The sequence below is a fragment of the Oncorhynchus mykiss genome, chromosome 21 (genome assembly GCF_013265735.2).
Source record: "Oncorhynchus mykiss isolate Arlee chromosome 21, USDA_OmykA_1.1, whole genome shotgun sequence".
Classification (NCBI taxonomy): Eukaryota; Metazoa; Chordata; class Actinopteri; order Salmoniformes; family Salmonidae; genus Oncorhynchus; species Oncorhynchus mykiss.
Genome location: NC_048585.1, coordinates 38149153 through 38168072, shown reverse-complemented (window position 1 = coordinate 38168072; position 18920 = coordinate 38149153). Strand labels below are relative to the sequence as shown.

General features: G+C 41.6%; 1 protein-coding gene across 1 annotated transcript in view; it reads right to left on the bottom strand.

Annotated features, from left to right (window-relative positions):
* Nucleotides 1-1108: 1108 nt before the first annotated feature.
* LOC110500338 (insulin receptor substrate 2-B) overlaps nt 1109-18920 on the bottom strand; it is a 33906-nt gene continuing 16094 nt past the window's right edge. Inside the window, exon 2 of the mRNA XM_021577652.2 lies at nt 1109-5385. Within this exon, the coding sequence (XP_021433327.2) occupies nt 5381-5385 (5 nt within the window). The 3' untranslated portion in view covers nt 1109-5380. The remainder of the gene's footprint in view (nt 5386-18920) is intronic.

The window sequence follows — 18920 nt, the reverse complement described above, 5'->3', positions numbered from 1 at the left end:
AACATAAACATGTTTGCATTCTAAAATGGTTAGAAATAGGAAATAAGCTTATCACCTTTTCTGACTGATGGTGTCCTACTTGCGAAGTACCCTACAGGCCTACAATGGCCCAGCTCTCATTTAATTAGACCCACGTTAGTGGTCAATCAATCAATTATTTCAAGTATTTTGCTGTATGCGATTTTTATTTTCTTCAATGTGTCAAGTAGTTCTCTTTTTGTTTCCTCTTAATTTGGTTAGGTGCAATTGTGTTGCCAGAACCAGCTGGCTGCAGGGGCTCTTTAGGTTACTCTCCTTGCAGGTTAGGGCTTTGTGCGGGAAGGTTTGGGCAAAAAAAATCTCAATATATTTGTACATGCAGTCTTTTCAGAAATGGCACATAGATATTTAGTGTGAAATGTGCACAACGGTTACAAGTTCAGTAGATCTAGACTTGATAGGATATCATGGGATTGCCAAAACAAACAAAGTTGTGTGACAGGTTAGGTGATAGTGTGGCCAAGTGGTCTAAAGGTGCTCGATCTCTTTGGGGGCGTGGGTTCGAATTCCACTGCTGTCAGGGTCCGCTTTTGATCATAGTAGACAACTAAACAGAACAGTTGGTAAACACTGGTATAAGTTGTTTGAGCCAAAAGGTAACTCGAGCCCTCAACTGTTAGAAGGTCAACATTTTATTTCAGAGAGGTGGTCCAACTATCAGTCAGTGGCTGTTGTTGGCCAGTTGCATTCTGGGTATAGACCTTTTGAAGCATAGTCACTGTGCATTGGCCAAAGAGTCAACTTATGACATGTAGTACACACCATACCCCCTGGACAGGGGACCGTGTGTATACTGTGCTTCAGTGGAGGCTGCTGAGGGGAGGATGACACCTAGTAAATGGTTGGAATGGAGTCAATTGAATGGTATCAACCACATGGAAACCGTGTTTGATACCATTCCAGCCATTATGAGCCATCCTCCTCAGCAGCCTTCACTGCTGTACTTGTACATCAACTCCGCTTACACTCCAGAAACAGTAGATGAACTCTAGCCCCACGGGCCATTCTGGCTCAGACAAGGCTTACTAATACGTACACACACACAAATAATAAGGGACAGTTGAGGTGGTAAGATGTACATTAACACTTTTATTGCAATAGCTCTATTGAAAGCAAAAAAGTTGGATAAATATAAACACTATGCTCCAAATTCCTCCATTAGGACCCCATCTCCCCTGAAGTGAGAGAGAAAAAAAAGAAAAGAAAGAGGCGCAATTAACATGAAAAAAATACTATCATATTTAAATAATTTCTCTTCTTTTTTGTTGTTTTAACACCTTTTTTCCCCCCTTAAGGACATACGTTGCAGAGAAATATAATGCACATATGAGGATTAACACCTCCACCGTATGAAGAACTGTCTGTTCCATAAAGCTAAATGACAATGCCATTAAGTTCTGAAAGAAAACACGGGTAGCAATGAAAATGACACCGTCATGGTTGCCATCAGATCAACCGCATTCAAACTGGTTATTTTGTAATACTACACAGCAGCAAATAAAATAGTAAGTTACAAAAACATCAGGCAGAGGTTATTTTTTATTTTTCTGTTTTTTTTTTTTTTTTACAAAACTGCTAAGTGTCTACATCGTCATACTCTTGAAAACAAGTTTATCCCACTGTCTCCGTTTAGCTTAAAAATAATTTTAAACCCCGTCTTTAAGTGTTCAATCAAAAGTATCAACACAACACCCAAAAAACTATGGAGATTTAACTTCTGCCCTTTCTATGAAGTAGATAAACAAAAATAAAAATACTGTTGCACATTTATTTATGCAGTACCGTGTAGTTCCTCTGTAATATATTATGTAGTTAGAATTTCCCCCATTATTTCCTAAAAAGGGTTTGTTGTTATTGTTTACTCAAAACTCTACGGCTCTGTTCCAACATCCACACTAGCACACTACTGAGAATGCATGTCCAATACATCGATAGTAAGAAGTGTGGGACCCGACCATATTGGCCTATAATATATCAACAGAACAAAGTAGAATCATCATCCACCAAATAGTACAGAACTGAACCAGGCTGATGTGAGTATCGATAATCAAGCCTATTTTTTATTTAATTGATTAAGTAAGACTTCTTAAATCACAGAAAGTCTTGCCAAATAAAGCTTTTGTATTGTTCAAATCTAATAGCTGAAAAGCGCTGCAGCGTAACCAAAAAAAGAAATAAAATCATAGTACAGCCTTTAAAACGTGTTCCAACCACAGAATTAGAATGATGAGGATTCTAGTTCTATGGTTTCAGCCTTGGGTAGGTATAGTAACGGTTCATTTTCCATAACATACAGTAACAGTAGGTTCTGTGCACCGCAACAGTACCATATAAGACATTGGTTGTACCAAATGGGATCTGACGGGTTGTTTTTTTTTGCTCGGGTGGGTGTCAACCTTTTCCACAGTCCATTATTCTGCACCAACAAATATATCATCATCAATCATCTTCATACATTAGTTAACACACCGACAAGACGTACCATGATACTTTTGAGCCCTTCTAACCCCCCCCCCTTTCCTAACAAGCATCAAGCTCTTTTTTATTTTCTTCTCACTGACATTTTGGTTCAGTCATCATATCAAATGACTAAGGGATCTAGAAAAAGAGGGGGAAGGAAGCGAGGGAATAATCAGGCGAGCGAATAAAATGAACACTCCAGTCACGCAATCGATAGTGCCACTAACATCATCTCCCTCTGTCCCCCCCATTCCTCCCACCTACACCCATAGAGTGGGTTAACTATATAAAAGGATGACAGAGAATGCACAGAAAAATACACAACAGTACTCTAGTAGAACTCACTGCTTCCAGCCTTTCAGAAGGGAGACAGGAGGGTACATTTTTTTTAGGGATATATATAAATATTTTTAAAAGGCATGGCACACGAGTCAAAATACTGAAAGAAAATTAAGAGGAAAACCTACAGCGGTCTTTCAGTTAGGATGGTAAATTGATCACTCCTCTGTTAAATGGCACACAAATTCCAAGCAACATATTAGACAACGTATTTGGCCTTAGTTGTGCCTTACTGTCATATCCTGAAAACCTCTCTGAACTGGTTCTTGTGGCTCCCAGTTTAGGCCGAGAATAGACCCTCACTCCCCTGCGATCTCTCCCTCACTACAGCCAGCCTACATGCTTGGCAATGGGAGGGGTCCAGCGGTGCGTAACCAGGGAAGTTAGGGGCTGGCAGCGGTGTGTGTATGTTGCACCTTGGGGGAGGGGGGGGGGGGGGGGGGGGTGTAGAGTCAGGTTACTGGAACCCCTAACGTCACCCCAGCCCCGTGTGTCACCCAGCACACTTACTGGTGGATTAGTGGAGTCACTGCAACAGGGGAATCGTGTGTGTGGTCAGTCACTGCAACAGGGGGCATCGTGTGTGTGGTCAGTCACTGTAACCAGGGCCGTAACTGCATGAGGACACAGCGGTCCGGACCTCTCATTTTCTTTCTAATAAAAATAATATATTATGGGTCAATATCTGAATATTGCTTTCAGCATTGATCAAAGCTCAGAACACTTACATTCTTGATCTGGCTGTTTTTAAATCACGCCGGCTTCTTTGCGAACGAGTGGAATCAGGAACAGTGGTTTGTTCGTTATGTTCGCCTGCGTCCCCTGGATTTGCCTCCCCGGATTTTCCTTTTTAGCAGCACATTCACCACGCTCTCAAACGGCTAACTTTGCCCTCTTGTGGCACAGGCCGAGGACCAGCTAGAAGGATTAAGCTAATGTTAAACGAAGCCGACCTCAACAGGAGCAAAAAACAAAAAAATAGGTTAAGATCTCACAATAACTTTGCTTTACAGAGAGTAGGCTACTGAAACAGACAGTGATGTGGCACTCAAGTGTTAAGGTTGAGGCAGGCTGCAATGGAAGCAGAGGAGTGGTTCCCAAACTTGGGTCTGGGCCCCCCTGAGAAAAATCTGTACTAATCTTTTAAACAGGTTAGGAACTTAAAATATATATGTTTCAATATGAACATCTCCACATGGCCCATCTTCCCTACAGGCCTAGGCCGACATTACATTCGAATCGAAATGAAAATACAGTACACTAAAAATGACATACGTTCTCATTTATATTGGTAAATGAGAACTTTTTTTATTTACCACTACATCACTGATATCAGAATCATAACAGAATCATAATATACTAATAATTCATGTGCATGTGATAATACGATCGGTGTGCTCCTTTGATGCGTTTGTGCAGAGCTTGATTAGTAATGCCTAGGGATACAAACATTAATGCTATGTAATTTGAGAAAAGAGAAGTAAAAATGTGATTTTCTGCAATTCATCATTACAACTGACTCAGTCGCCGATGCTGTGTCAGTTTGAATCATTCCTCCTATTTCACCCCCCTTTCAGGGATATAACATTACAATTGTATAGCTAATATACGTTTGTAGATCGACTGAGGTGAATGAATGAACCTACAGCAGCCAAGGTGATAATAGCGGTGGTCATTTTTGCTTGTTTTGCTGTTCTACAAATAGTTTTTTTTGAATTGTACAGAAATGCAGTAAATGAGCTTCAACGCCCACCCCCTCAAAAAAATCCAGACCTCACAAAAACCTTGGTTACGGCCCTGACTGTAGCCTAAAGAGCACAGACAAGTGAAAGTGTGTATGTGTATATATCTCCATACATCTGTGAGCCAGACCTGTGCTAATAAGGCCCTTGAGTGGAAATAAAGTACTTGCGTCTTCTATGGAAAATATTGGGACTATCGTCGAGTCCAGTACCCTTTTCTGCTAATAGAAAAATACTAAATAAACCATGTCAGGATAACAAATGCACTATGTGGCTTTAAATACATGTAGCAGTTTCTCAGTGAGAAGATGAGTAAACTCTAAGATAAGAGTAATACTTTAGAGTAAACTCTACTGACCAGTCTCAACCCAGTCTAAGAGTTGTATTATTATTTGGCTATTATTATTATTATTAACTTACAGCGATACCATGTTTGAGCGAAGCTCCCTTTTTGTGCTGTAGATCAGAAATAATGTTTTTATATCTAAAGTCCTTTAACGACGAGAGAGAGCAGCGTCAAAACCAGCCACTGACGAAACAGAAAAAAAACACAAAAAATAATAAATATATATATATATATATATATATGAAGACTAAAATGCGAGCGCCTTCCGTCTTCATCTTCGTGGTGTTGTGGTTCAAAGGGGGCGTGACCTTGTGAGCCAGCCTTGGGGTCGAGGTTGAAGGGTGGTGGCAGAGGGCCAGCCTTGGGGTCGAGGTCAAAGGGTGGCGGTGGAGGGATGTAGTTAGAGGGGTACACCACAGAAACCCCATCTCAGATCAGATCCCTCCATCCAGCTTCATTCTGTAGAGAGAGAGAGAGAAAGCATCAGTTAACTTCAGCAAAAAAGTTGGTAAAAAAGCATGTCCCTTCGTGGTCCACACACATTCTGGCAGTGGATTAGGCTGGGCTCTGGCTGCGCATATCCCCTGTATCTAAAGCGTGTGCGTATATTTCCCCCTGTGTGCGTGCGTGCCTGTGTGCGTGCGTGTTTTAAGGCTGGCCCCAGTTGACCCTGAGCAGGGCTTTGATAGGGGCTTTGTCCTGTTATAACAATGGCTGCTGGGTCACAATACAGTTGCTTTGAGAGAGGGCTTCAGCTGTGGACGGGCTGGAGCGACAGGAATGCTGGCTAACGCTTTCTATCTGTCTGTTAGGGGGGGGATGGAGAAAGGAGTGGGAGGAGATGGGGACACAGAAAGAGCAAGTGAGGAAGGGAAGGAGAGATGAGGGAAACAGATGGAGAGAGATGAGAGAGATGGAGAGAGGTCTTAAGGATCCTACTTAGACCCTAACAATTTGCTCAGGCTCCAACCACTGCTGGACACTACTGTGCAACAGCCTCAACTGACCCCCTTTGGCAATGAAGCCCCTTATCTACTTCCGCCGAGTCCGATAAACTTGTCGACACCCATTTGTAAGTCGCTGCGTACAGTATGAAGGAAACAAGATGTCATTTCGCAACTCAGTGCTAATTAGGATTAGAGTAATGACGAAGTCGACATGCTAGCTGTTCCCATAGACTTCCAGTCATTGCACAGTTGCTAACTAGTGTTAGTGTAAACGCTAGAGAGCATACTTCCTTTTTAAGTTGCAAGCAGACATACAAATGGTATCCACGAGTTCATCTGACTTTGGGGAAGTAGATAAAGAGCTTCATTGCCAAAATCCCAAACTATTCCTTTAACAAACAAAAAATACTTAAGTCTGTTTTATTATGCTAAGTCCATGTTAAATCTACATACCTCAACTTTGAATTAATTTAACCTTTAACTAGGAAAGCCAGTTAAGAACAAATTGTGATTTACAATGACAGCCTACCAAAAAGGAAAATGGGGGCCTGGGATTAAAAATAAAGACAATATATAGGACAAAACACACATCACAACGAGAGAAAACACTACTACACAGCATGGCAGCAACAACATGGTAGCAGCACAAAACATGGTTCAAACATTATTGGGCACAGACAACAGCACAAAGGGCAAGAAGGTAGAGACAACAATACATCACACAAAGCAGCCACAACTGTCAGTAAGAACGTCCATGATTGAGACTTTGAATGAAGAGATACAGCTGAGATAAAACTCCAGTTCGAGTGTTTGTTGCAGCTCGTTCCAGTCGCGAGCTGCAGCGAACTGAAAAGACGAACGACCCAGGGATGTGTGTTTGGGGACCTCTAACAGAATGTGACCGGCAGAACAGGTGTTGTATGTGGAGGATGAGGGCTGCAGTAGATATCTCAGATAGGGGGGAGTGAGGCTAAGAGGGTTTTATAAATATGCATCAACCAGTGGGTTTTGCGACTGGTATACAGCGATGATCAGTTTACAGAAGAGTATTGAGTGCAGTGATGTGTCCTATAAGGTGCATTGGTTGCAAATAACATCTAGCCGCTCCAGAGCACCATTACCTGCCGATCTATAAATTAAGTCCCTAATCTAGCATGGGTAGGATGGTCATCTGAATCCGGGCTAATTTGGTAGCTGGGGTTAAAGAGTAGTGATTACGATAGAGGAAACCAAGTCTAGATTTAACTTAAGCCTGCAGCTTTGATATGTGCTGTGAGAAGGACAGTGTACCGCCGTCTAGTCATACTCCCAAGTACTTGTATGAGGTGACTACTTCAAGCTCAAACACTCAGGAGGTAGTAATCACACCGGTGGGGAGAGGGGCATTCTTCTTACCAGACCACAACCTTGTTCTGAACACCTCCAAATAAGTTCAAGGGTAGAGAAAGCTTGTTGGACACTAAGAAAGCTTTGTTGTAGAGAATTTAACACAACATCCAGGGAGGGGCCAGCTGAGTATAAGAATATCATCTGCATATAAATGTATGAGAGCTTTCTACTGCCTTAGCTGTTGTTGATGTAAATTGAGAAGAGGGCCTAGGATCAAGCCTTGGGGTACTCCCTTGGTGACAGACAGTGGCTGAGACAGCATATTTTCTGACTTTATACACTGCACTCTGAGGCAGTTAGCAAACCAGCCCAAAGACCCCTCAGAAGACACCAATACTCACAAGAATGGAATGGTCTACTGTATCAAAAGCTTTGGCCAAGTCAATAAAAATAGCAGCATAATATTGCTTAGAATCAAGGGCAATGGTGATATCATTGAGGACCTTTAGGGTTGCAGTGACACATCCATAACCTGTGCAGAAACCAGATTTCTAGTATTCTCTCGGGTATGCAATCAAGAATGACAGTCAGTTGATTATTGACAAGTTTTTCCAACACTTTCGATAAACAGGTCAAAATAGAAATGGGCCTATAACAGTCAGGATTAGAGGTCGACCGATTATGATTTTTCAACACCGATACAGATTATTGGAGGACCAAAAAAAGCCGATATATATATATATATATATTTTAAATTTAGTCTAATGACAATTACAACAATACTGAATGAACTCCTTTTAACTAAATGTAAATAAAATATATTTAGTCTCAAATAAATAATGAAACATTGAAATAATGCAAAAACAGTGTTGGAGAAGAAAGTAAAAGTGCAATATGTGCCATGTAAAAAAGCTAACATACAAGTTCCTTGCTCAGAACATGAGAACATATGAAAGCTGGTGGTTCAATATTCCCAGTTCCTCAATATTCCCAGTTAAGAGGTTTTAGGTTATGTATTGCCAGCACCATTGCTAAGAGCTGCTGGCAAACGCAGTGAAGTGCTGTTTGGATGAATGCTTACGAGCCTGCTGCTGCCTACCACCGCCCAGTCAGACTGCTCTATCAAATCAGACTTAATTTTAATAAACACAGAAATACAAAACTTATGGTCATTAATATGGTCAGCAAAACATTTATTCTTTCAGTGAAATACGGAACCGTTACGTATTTTATCGAATGGGTGGCAACCCTAAATCTAAATCTTGCTGTTGCATTGCACAACATTCAATGTTATGTCATAATTATGTCAAATTCTGGCAAATTAGTTCAATGAGCCAAGCGGCCCAAACTGTTGCATATTCCCCCCGACTCTGCTTGCACTGAACGCAAGAGAAGAGACAATTTCCCAAGTTAAAATAAATTAATGTTAGCAGGCAATATTAACTAAATATGCAGATAAAAAAAATATTCTGTGTATTGATTAAGGCATTGATGTTTATGGTTAGGTACATTTGTGCAAAGATTGTGCTTTTTCAGCAATGCGCTTTTGTTAAATCATCACCTGTTTGGCGAAGTTGAAGTAGGCTGTGATTCGATAAATTAACAGACACCACATTGATTATATGCAACGCAGGACAAGCTAGTTAACCTAGTAATATCAACCATGTGTAGTTAACTAGTGATTGAGAATATTTGTTTTTTTTAGAAGATCCGTTTAATGCTAGCTAGCAACTTACCTCGGCTCCTTACAGCCACAAGGTCCTTTTGACATGGACTCGCGTAACAGGTGGTCAGCCCACCACACAGTTTCCTCGTAGATTGCGATGTAATCGGCCATAATCGGCATCCAAAAAGGCTGATTACCGGTTGTTATGAACTTGAAATTCAGACTTAGTGTACGGGGCCAGGAGAGAGCTTAGGGCAGGTAGGGTACAGGCTGGTGCTGATGGAGGACACAACCACCCAGCAACAGTCAACAAAGAGCTATTTGAAAGTTTAATGCTTAAAACCAGCAAATCAAATTGTTTGGGGGGAGACTTGGTGGAGACAGAGCACTGAAAGTGATCCTTGGTAAAGAAAATAAATGCCACTCCCCCACCTTTGGAAGATCTGTCTTGCCGAAAAAGGTTATAACCAGAAAGGTTAACATCAGTATTCAAAACACTCTTCCTTAACCACGTCCCAGTAATGACCAACACATCTGGATTGGAGCTGTGAACCCACACTTCCAATTGATCCATTTTATGTAATAAGCTTCTAGTGTTAACGTGCCGAAAAACCAGGCTTTTACAGGAGCAGAAATCAGTGAAGCAGATATCAGAGCACTAGTCAGAATTGGGGCTAGCAACAATACATGCACATTTCCAGATATCATCAACAGTAATACAATCAAGGCACTGCATAGGACTGGGAGAGCTCTGCAGTGCTGATTTATGACATCTGAATGTGCATCAGATGGCAACAAGATCATATTGTACAGCATTTCCATCAGGGGCGGCAGGGTAGCCTAGTGGTTAGAGCGTTGGACTAGTAACCGGAAGGTTGCGAGTTCAAACCCCCGAGCTGACAAGGTACAAATCTGTCGTTCTGCCCCTGAACAGGCAGTTAACCCACTGTTCCCAGGCCGTCATTGAAAATAAGAATTTGTTCTTAACTGACTTGCCTGGTTAAATAAAGGTAAAATAAATAAATAAATAAATAAAAGGTAACATGAATACAAAGCCGGCAAGAGGTGGTTAGAATAGGATGGGAGGCCAAAAGTCTGTAAACAAAATAGAGAGTCAGAGTCCCGAGTGTGGGAACAGTCTGTCCCACGGTTGGGTAAAGAAAGTTTGCTGACTACAAAGTATGCAGGAGTCATGAGGCAAATAGCAAAATGCACAAGAAATGCATTTCATCTTTAAGGCATTGTAAGTTCAGAGTCACTCGCCCCAACAGTGCGCGACTGCTGGAGGCGAGCGGTAGCTCAGGAGATCGCCGGGTGGAATCCAAGTAGCAGTGCAGCAGAAGTAGGTGTCTCACCCACTTGGGAGAAGCTTTTATTTCTGGAGGCAGATTTATTTTAGAAAATGCTAGTGAATGGTCTTTGAACAGCAAGAGAGGGCTTCTGAGGATGCTTCGAAGACTCCTGCCACTTGCTGGGTGCAAAGGCCTCGACACCTTTTACTTCACATCTTAGTGCCACTTTAATTTGTATCTGGTCTGTCCTTGCAAGCCTGGGAACCTTAACTCAGCATTCAGTCCCCATAAAATAAATCATTGTAATGTACTTTATTTTTCTTCTTGGCTTTCAAAATAGCATCAGACCAAACACTACTCACTCACTCAGTTCCAGGTTGGATGGTGTCCTCAGGTCTCTGCTACTTGTTTGCTAGAATTGAGCCCGACGTGAACATCACCATCATTTGAGACTAATGTATGCGAAATCAGTGGACAAATTCAGGTAGGTCTATCCCCGTTTTCTTTCTGGTCAGGTCTGGGTTTTGGATCTGCAGTAAAAGGTAAACTGTCAATCAGCTTACAGGTTAAGTGTCCCTGATTAGCCAATAGCCAAGGATCTCCTGTATACCACCCTTACCTTGCCACAACAACTGAATGGCTAAAACGCATTAAGAAGGAAAGAAATTCTGTTCACTGAAATGCATTCCACCTCATGAAGCTGGTTGAGAGAATGCCAAGAGTGTGCAAAGCTGTCAAGGTAAAGGGTGGCTACTTTGAAGAACCTCAAATATAAAATATATTTTCATTTGTTTAACACTTTTTTGCTTACTACATGACTCCATATGTGTCATTTCATAGTTTTGATGTCTTTGCTACAATGTAGAAAATAGTAAAAAGAAAAACCCTTGAATGAGTAGCTGTGTCCAAACGTTTGACTTGTACTGTGTGTACGTGCACACACACCTCCTAATGTTAGCCCCGTCACTAAAGGTTTTTAAAAGGTCAAATGGCCACCAACGCTACTGGAGGATACCCAGGATAAGCAGAGAAGACAGACTGCTGGACTGAAAAGGAAGGAGAAAGATTGTGAAAGAGGGAGCGAGATTGACCTGAGAAGACTGCTGATGCCGGAAGGAGGAGGAAGAGAAGGAATTAACCTAGCTACATTGGAGACTAATTAATCCCACTTGAAAACCAATTAGATTACTCGGCTTCACCACCCTTCCTTCTCTTCCTCCCACTCCGTTTGCTCTTCTTTCTCCCCCTCTTCTTCCGACCATTAGGTCAGTTCCATCCAATGGGTCAAGTCCAATAGATAAATGCCATAATTAAAACGATGGGAGTCGAAACAGGCTTAGTGGTAATGCCATTCACCCATGTCAACACGGTCTCTCACACATTTGTATTATACGTTTTTGAGTTACATAGTACAGGTAAAAAGAAAACGTGTACTGTTATGTCTAGTCGGAGCGACCAGGTTGCCCATGTGGCTTCCCAACACTCAGTAACTTGCCTCCCCCTCATCTCCTCTGAAATGGGGAGCGCAATCCTTCCACTTGGCCTAAGGATCTCGGTGTGTGTGTCTTTAAAGGTCTCAGAAACACCCATGACAAGGTGGTCATGGCCAAATGCCAGGTGACAGATAATGGGTGAGGGGTGGCACACAAAAGGTTACATTTATAAAAATACAAAAAATATAAAATAATAAACCAGAGTGTGCTTCTAGAGTACTAATCAGGATACTACGATACCAGATTTCCCTAGGTAAAAAAGAAAACAAAGCACAAAAAAAAACTATGGTCCTTTAAAGCCTACTTTTGGAAAATATTGTGTGCTATTATATCTTGCAAAATAAACTAAATGTGACTCTGGGCGACAACATAAGGCAGTATTGTCCCCAACATTAGGACCGTTTTCCTCAAGAAATTCAGTCCACTTTATGATTTGCTTCCTAGTATTGTGATACTGGTATTGTGACAACACTATCCTAGAAAGCACACCCAGGAAAATGTGGCGCCGGACATCTGACCAGCAGCACATTCATTTACCTGTACATTTGAGAAATTTACCGGACCCATATTCAGTGGGTGCGTAACCTGATTAGGGTGTCCGGCAACGGTGCTCAGAATGACAGAAATCACATTTCGATTATGGTAATTCAAAGGAACAGAACATGCAAGTGACATTTCACATCAAATTTTATGTCACATTTGAAGAATACAACAGGTGTAGGTAGACCTTACAGTAAAATGCTTACTCACAAGCCCTTAACTTCATTTCTTGAACGGCCTTGTTGGTTAAGAAAATATTTACTAAATAAAGTAATTTAAAAAAAATCTAATCAAATTACATAACAGTAACAAGGCTATATATGGTACCTGTACAGAGTCAATGTGCTTGGGTACCAGTTAGTCATGGTAGTTTGTACATTGGGTTGGGGAAAAGTGACTATGCATAGATAATAAACAGCGAGTAGCAGCAGTGTAAAAACATGGGGGGGGGGGGGGTCTGTCATGGTCTGGGGTGTCTCAGCATCATCGGACTGAGCTTGTTGTCATTGCAGGCCATCTCAACGCTGTGCAATACAGTTTCTTTTTTTGCTGAGTTTAGGTCCTGGATGGGAGGAAGCTTGGCACCAGTGAAGTATTAGCCCGTACGCACTACCCACTGTAGGGCCTAAGTCAGATGCCGAGCAGTTGCCATACCAGGCGGTGATGCAACAGTCAGGATGCTTTTGATAGTGTAGCTGTAGAACTTTGAGGCTCTGGTGACACATGCCAAATCTTTTCAGTCTCCTGAGGGGGAAAAGATGTTGTCGTGCCCTCTTCACGACTGTCTTGGTGTATTTGGACCATGACAACTTGTTGGTGATGTGGATACCAAGGAACTTGAAAAACTCTAAACACATTCCACTACAGCCCCATCGATGTTAATAGGGGTCTGTTCGGCCCTCCTTTTCCTGTAGTCCACAATCATCTCTTTTGTCTTGCTCACATTGAGGGAGAGGTTGTTGTCCTGGCACCACACGGCCAGGTCTCTAACCTCCTCCCCCTATAGGCTGTCTCGTCGCTGATCAGGCCAACCACTGTTGTGTCGTCAGCAAACTTGATGGTGTTGGAGTCATGCTTGGCCAAGCAGTCGTGGGTGAACAGGGAGTACAGGAGGGGACTAAGCGCGCACCTGAGGGGCCCCCGTGTTGAGGATCAGCGTGGCACATGTGTTGTTGCCTACCCTTGCCACCTGGGGGTGGCCCGTCAGGAAGTCCAGGATCCAGTTGCAGAGGGAGGTGTTTAGTTCCAGGGTCCTTAGCTTAGTGATGAGCTTTGTGGGCACTATGGTGTTGAACGCTGAGCTGTAGTCAATGAACAGCATTCTCACATAGGTGTTCCTTTTGTCCACGTGGGAAAGGGCAGTGTGGAATGCCAAGGCGTACTCTGTTACAAGAAAAGTAACAGACCGCAAATTCACTAGCCTACGTCAATCTACTATCCACCATAGTAGAAAAGTAAATTTTCCTCATCTATGGCCATAATATTGGGTCAAATTACATCCATTAGACTTATGATTCATTATAGCTAAATCAATTACTGTATTAAATGAATAGTTAAGTTCCAACACAACAAAAAACACACCATAAATATACAATGAATTTTACACAGCCTACTATGATTCCCAGGGTGCAATGCTTCACCCAGGGTTACCAGCTGGCTACTGCAAACAAGCCCAGCCAAACACGAAGTAACTTTAGTCTAAATATATTGCTGTCATTGCTAAGTTACGAGTAGATTTCACATTACTTTCAGGTTGTAATGTCATTGTCACTCAAATCATTTGAATTTAGTTGCTAGTAGAATAACGTTACAATTCAAATGTGTGTAAAATAGTTTTTAAATGGAATTTTGCAACTATACCCTTGCACTGCATGGTTTTGGAACACATTCTTCTTAGTTGTTTTGGTGGGCTTGGCCCTCATCTGCTCTGTAAGAAAAGCATTCCCATAGTTTGCTTCTGGAGCTACTTTTGTGGAGGTATGATGTTTTCGTTAGAAGCATTCTCTCCCCTCCCGCTTTCCTCTCAAAAGTGGCTTGCTTTGTGTGAACTGCATGCGCAAGTAGCCTGGCTCGCTTTCTAGTGTCCCCTTGAGGAGATTCAGACAAATTACTAGACAGACTGGATCCTCTCAATCTGTATGACGTGAGACAAATTTGACAGAAGTACCAAAAGTAACAAATTCCAGTACAGAACTGTTCCATGTTCTAGTATAAAAAAAGTACTGAAGTTTCAGTATACAGTGCAGCAATACTAGGGACACTGAACAATTAAATTATAGTGAACAAATATGTGCGCAGTGAGCACACTACGATCTTACGGACAGCATTAGCCAACTTCTACTGTCCTTATATGGTCATACAAACAGCACTAAGCTTTGGCGTTGAGGGGGATTTTTACACTCAAGGCACATGATTACTCAACCAAATTCATATTAGTCACCTCACATCCTCCTCCTAAGTGGATAGGAGGGAACGTTTACTTTCCAGCAAGGCCTATTAGTCAGTCATCTAACGTCCCAGAGAAAACACTTAGCACAGCACACACACACGGGTTTCCGTTGGCCAAAAGCCGGCATTTACAGCTGATTCATTTTTTTACATTTTTTAAAGCCTGACAAATTGACCAGCATAACATTGTAAAATAACACTTATGAATTGATTGAAATAGCAGTCATTATAAATACATTTGACAGTCACGTTTATCAGTATATTTGGTTCATTTGCATAATTTAGTGGAATTAAATTGGCATCTGTATTTATGTTTTTTATTGGATAAATAACGACTATCGCACAGCATCCTTTGCTGGTTTCTGCTTGAGTAAAATATGTGTTTTTATAAGCCCATTCATTGCGCGCAACAATTATAAAATGTTAACAGTTTTGGTGCATGTTTAAAAACTATTTTTTATATCTCAACTGATAATTGAAGCACGCCTCCCATTCACCAGTCAAGTGCAGGCAACAGTATGCTACCAGCGCAGCCTCTTTACAATGTGAGCCAGTTTGCTATTTTAAAACCTACTTCATCGTTTGAAACCTGAACGTTTTACTTCATATTATGAGGCATGTCTTACCTTGCTTCAAAGTAGCCTACAGGCAAAAATCTGACCATAGAAACGGAGGCAATTATTTTTCACTTCAATTTCTCCTGCAATTTCTACCGATCTGTGTGCCAGTTACAACTGCCATATGCTCATTTTCGTGGAACAGTTTCATCTCAATAATAAAGTATTTTCAAAATCAGTCACATGGTTATTACAAAATTCTGAATTCAAATGATAAAAATCTAAAAGTTTAAATTTAACTAATGCGAGAGTACCAGCCTCTGCCATATGAACACATTGATGATACACGTGATCTATTGGCGGCTAAAGAAATGAGTGCATGGAACTAGAGATGGGCCTACTGCTGCATTGGCCCCTAGTTGACAATAAAAGTTATAGCCTAAGTAAAAATACATAAAGCAGACAAAGTCAAACATTCTAAGATCCAGTTCTTTCAAATCGCATTCATCTCTATACTGAGCCTGTCAAGACAGATAGAACAGGAGGTTGAGCTATTGCAACAATGTTTCAAATCAAAAAACTGGGTCTGGCCTGAAGCTTTCCACTAGCGAACTTGCAATATTGTATCAACTAGCCTATTCTGGGCTATCAGACAACTGTTTGTGCCCAAAGGAAAATAGTAGTTCTTTCACACAGAGGCCTGGTGATTATCAGGAGAGAGATTGTTGTAAAGATTTTTCAAAATAGGCCTACTGCCAGGAACTATTATCATTCGCAATGGATGTATAAAAAAAAAATAAAACAGACTTTGTTGTCTGACTATGTGAGGTGAAGAAAGAAAATGACTGAGAAGCTCAGCTTATTAGTTGTGGATGTGTTGAGTTAAGACAATCAGAAATCCACAAATGAGCACTTTCCTATATTTGCCCACAGAAGGCCAGGTACTTCTATGCATGCTCAGGCATGCGCGCACGCTCCGTTAACATCAACAGAACAGAGAAACCAGACACTTGCTCAAAACAAAATATTTTTAAAAACGCTACATTTTTGTTTCCGCACAAGTGTAGCAGGTTGTGAACCGTAAATAATACGTGCAGTGAAATAATGTAACGGTGATTAACCCTTTGACACGTACGAACACACGGGTGGGATCATTCTACAGTGATCCCTGCGACGTGTGCACAAACCGGTGTGATTAGAACGTCCAGTTACGATTGACGCAACAGTCCGCGTTAGACCTGGACACATTTTTGCACAAACACATTCTTTACAAAGCTGTCCTCAAATGTGAGCAGTTTATTTTTGGGATGCAATGCTAAGACATCCATAGAAGTAGCGACAGCATACCAATTCTCATCCACACCGGAAGATGTAGGCTACATTGGTCGTAACGAACTCTCAGCTGACAAACCATAGTATGAATTAGAAATTACTATTTACAATTCATCACAACACGAGTGACCTCACCAGTGACAGAATTGAGTAAAACACTTTCTAAAAATCAAAAGTAATCCGACGATAGGTAGTTTGTGCGAGCAGCCATGTTTTGTTTTTTCACATTAACCAAAGATTAACAGTTACAAGAGGAGTTGAGTCTGTTTGTAGTATGTCTATTGAAGGGGGGGGGGGGGGGGGGGGGGGGGGGTCATCTACCATCATTCACTTCCCGGAAGTTTACCCAAAAGACGAGTGAACCATCCCTTCACCTCGTTTTGTTATAATATCTTTGGTCTGACAGACGTTTACGTGACAACCAGAATGCATTGTATGATGTCAAACATGGCACCACAAAACTGGCAATTAGCTTAGCATTAACTCATCATAAATTAGTAAAAAAAAACATTAAAAACATGTTATGCAGAAACTGTAATGATAACGTAATAAGGCACTGTGATAGGAATTACAATTATTAGTAGTAGTGAAGGCAATGCGGGGGCCACCTGGGGAAATGTGCCAGGAAGAGAAAAGTTTGCGCTTGGGCTGCTCAGTAATGCCGCAAACGTAAAAAATGTCAGCAACAGTAAAATGGGATACTTCTATTAATTAACTAGGCACACCAATTCAAAACTCATGTTCAAAAATAGAAATTCAAACATCTTCACAGAGTTAATCAGGCTGTTGATTGTGGCCTGTAGAATGATGTTCCACTCGTCAACGGCTGCGCAAAGTTGCTGGATATTGGGGGGAATCTGAACGTACTGTCGTACACGTCGATTCAGAACACCCCAAACATGCTCAATGGATGGCATGTCTGGTGAGTATGCAGGCCATGGAAGAACTGGGACAATTTTAGCTTCCTGGAATTGTGTACAGATCCTTGCGACATGGAGCCGTGCATTAGCATGCTGAAACATGAGCTGATGGTGGGGGATGAACTGCACGACAATGGGCCTCAGGATCTCACTATCTCTGGGCATTCAAAATTACCATTGATAAAATGCAATTGTGTTCATTGTCCATAGCTTATGCCTGCCCATACCATAACCCCACCACGTGGCATTCTGTTCACAACGTTGACATCAGCAAATCACTTGCCCACACAACTCCATACACGTGGTATGCGGTCGTGATCCCGGTTGGATGCACTTCCAAATAATCTAAAACGACGTTGGAGGCAGCTTATGGTAGAGAAATTGACAATAAATTATCTGGCCACAGCTCTCGTGGACATTCCTGCAGTCAGCATGCCAATTGAACACTCCCTCAACTTGAGTCATCTGTGGCATTGTGTTGTGCGACAACTGCACATTTTAAAGTGGCCTTTTATTGTCCCCAGCACAAGGTGCACCTGTGTAATTAGCATGCTGTTTAATCGTTGTCTTGATATGCCACACCTGTCAAGTGGATGGATTATCTTAAAGCAAAAATGCTCACTAACAGGGATGTACACAAATTTGTGTACAAAATCTTAGAGAAATTAGCGTTTTGTGCATAACATTTCTGGGATTTTTTATTTCAGCTCAACAAACATGGGACCAAAACTTCACATGTTCCGTTTATATTTTTGTCAGTGTAATTTGAAATTGACAAGTTGAAACATAGCCTACAGATAATTAGCAGGCCGCATGCCTTCCTCGAGGTCAGCGTGGGTTGCACAGCTATTTTCACCTTCCAACAGGACAACAACACTTACCACACAGCCAAGACAACGCAGGAGTGGCTTCGGGACAAGTCTCTGAATGTCCTTGATTGGCCCAGCCAGTGCCCAGACTTTAACCCGATCAAACATCTCTGGAGTGACCTGAAAAATAGCTGTGCAGCGACACTCCTCATTTAACCTAACAGAGCTTTAGAGGATCTGCAAAGGGGAGAAACTCCCCAAATACAGCTGTGCCAAACTTGTAGCGCCATACCCAAGACTCAAGGCTGTAATCGCTGCCAAAAGGTTCTTCAACAAAAAAGTACTGAGTTAAGGGTCTGAATACTTAAATGTAAATGTGATATTTCAGTTTGCAAAAATAAACTGCTTTTGCTTTGTCATTATGGTATTTGTGTGTAGATTGAGGATGGTAAAAAAAAAAAAACATTTAATCCATTTAAGATTAAAGCTGTAAATTAACAAAATGTGGACAAAATCAAGGGGTCTGAATACACTGTACATCAGCAGAGGCTGCTGCAGGTAGGACGGCTCATAATAATGGCTGGAACGGCGTGAATGGCATCAAACACATAGAAGCCATGTGTTTCATACCAATCCACTCATTCTGCTCCAGCCATTACCA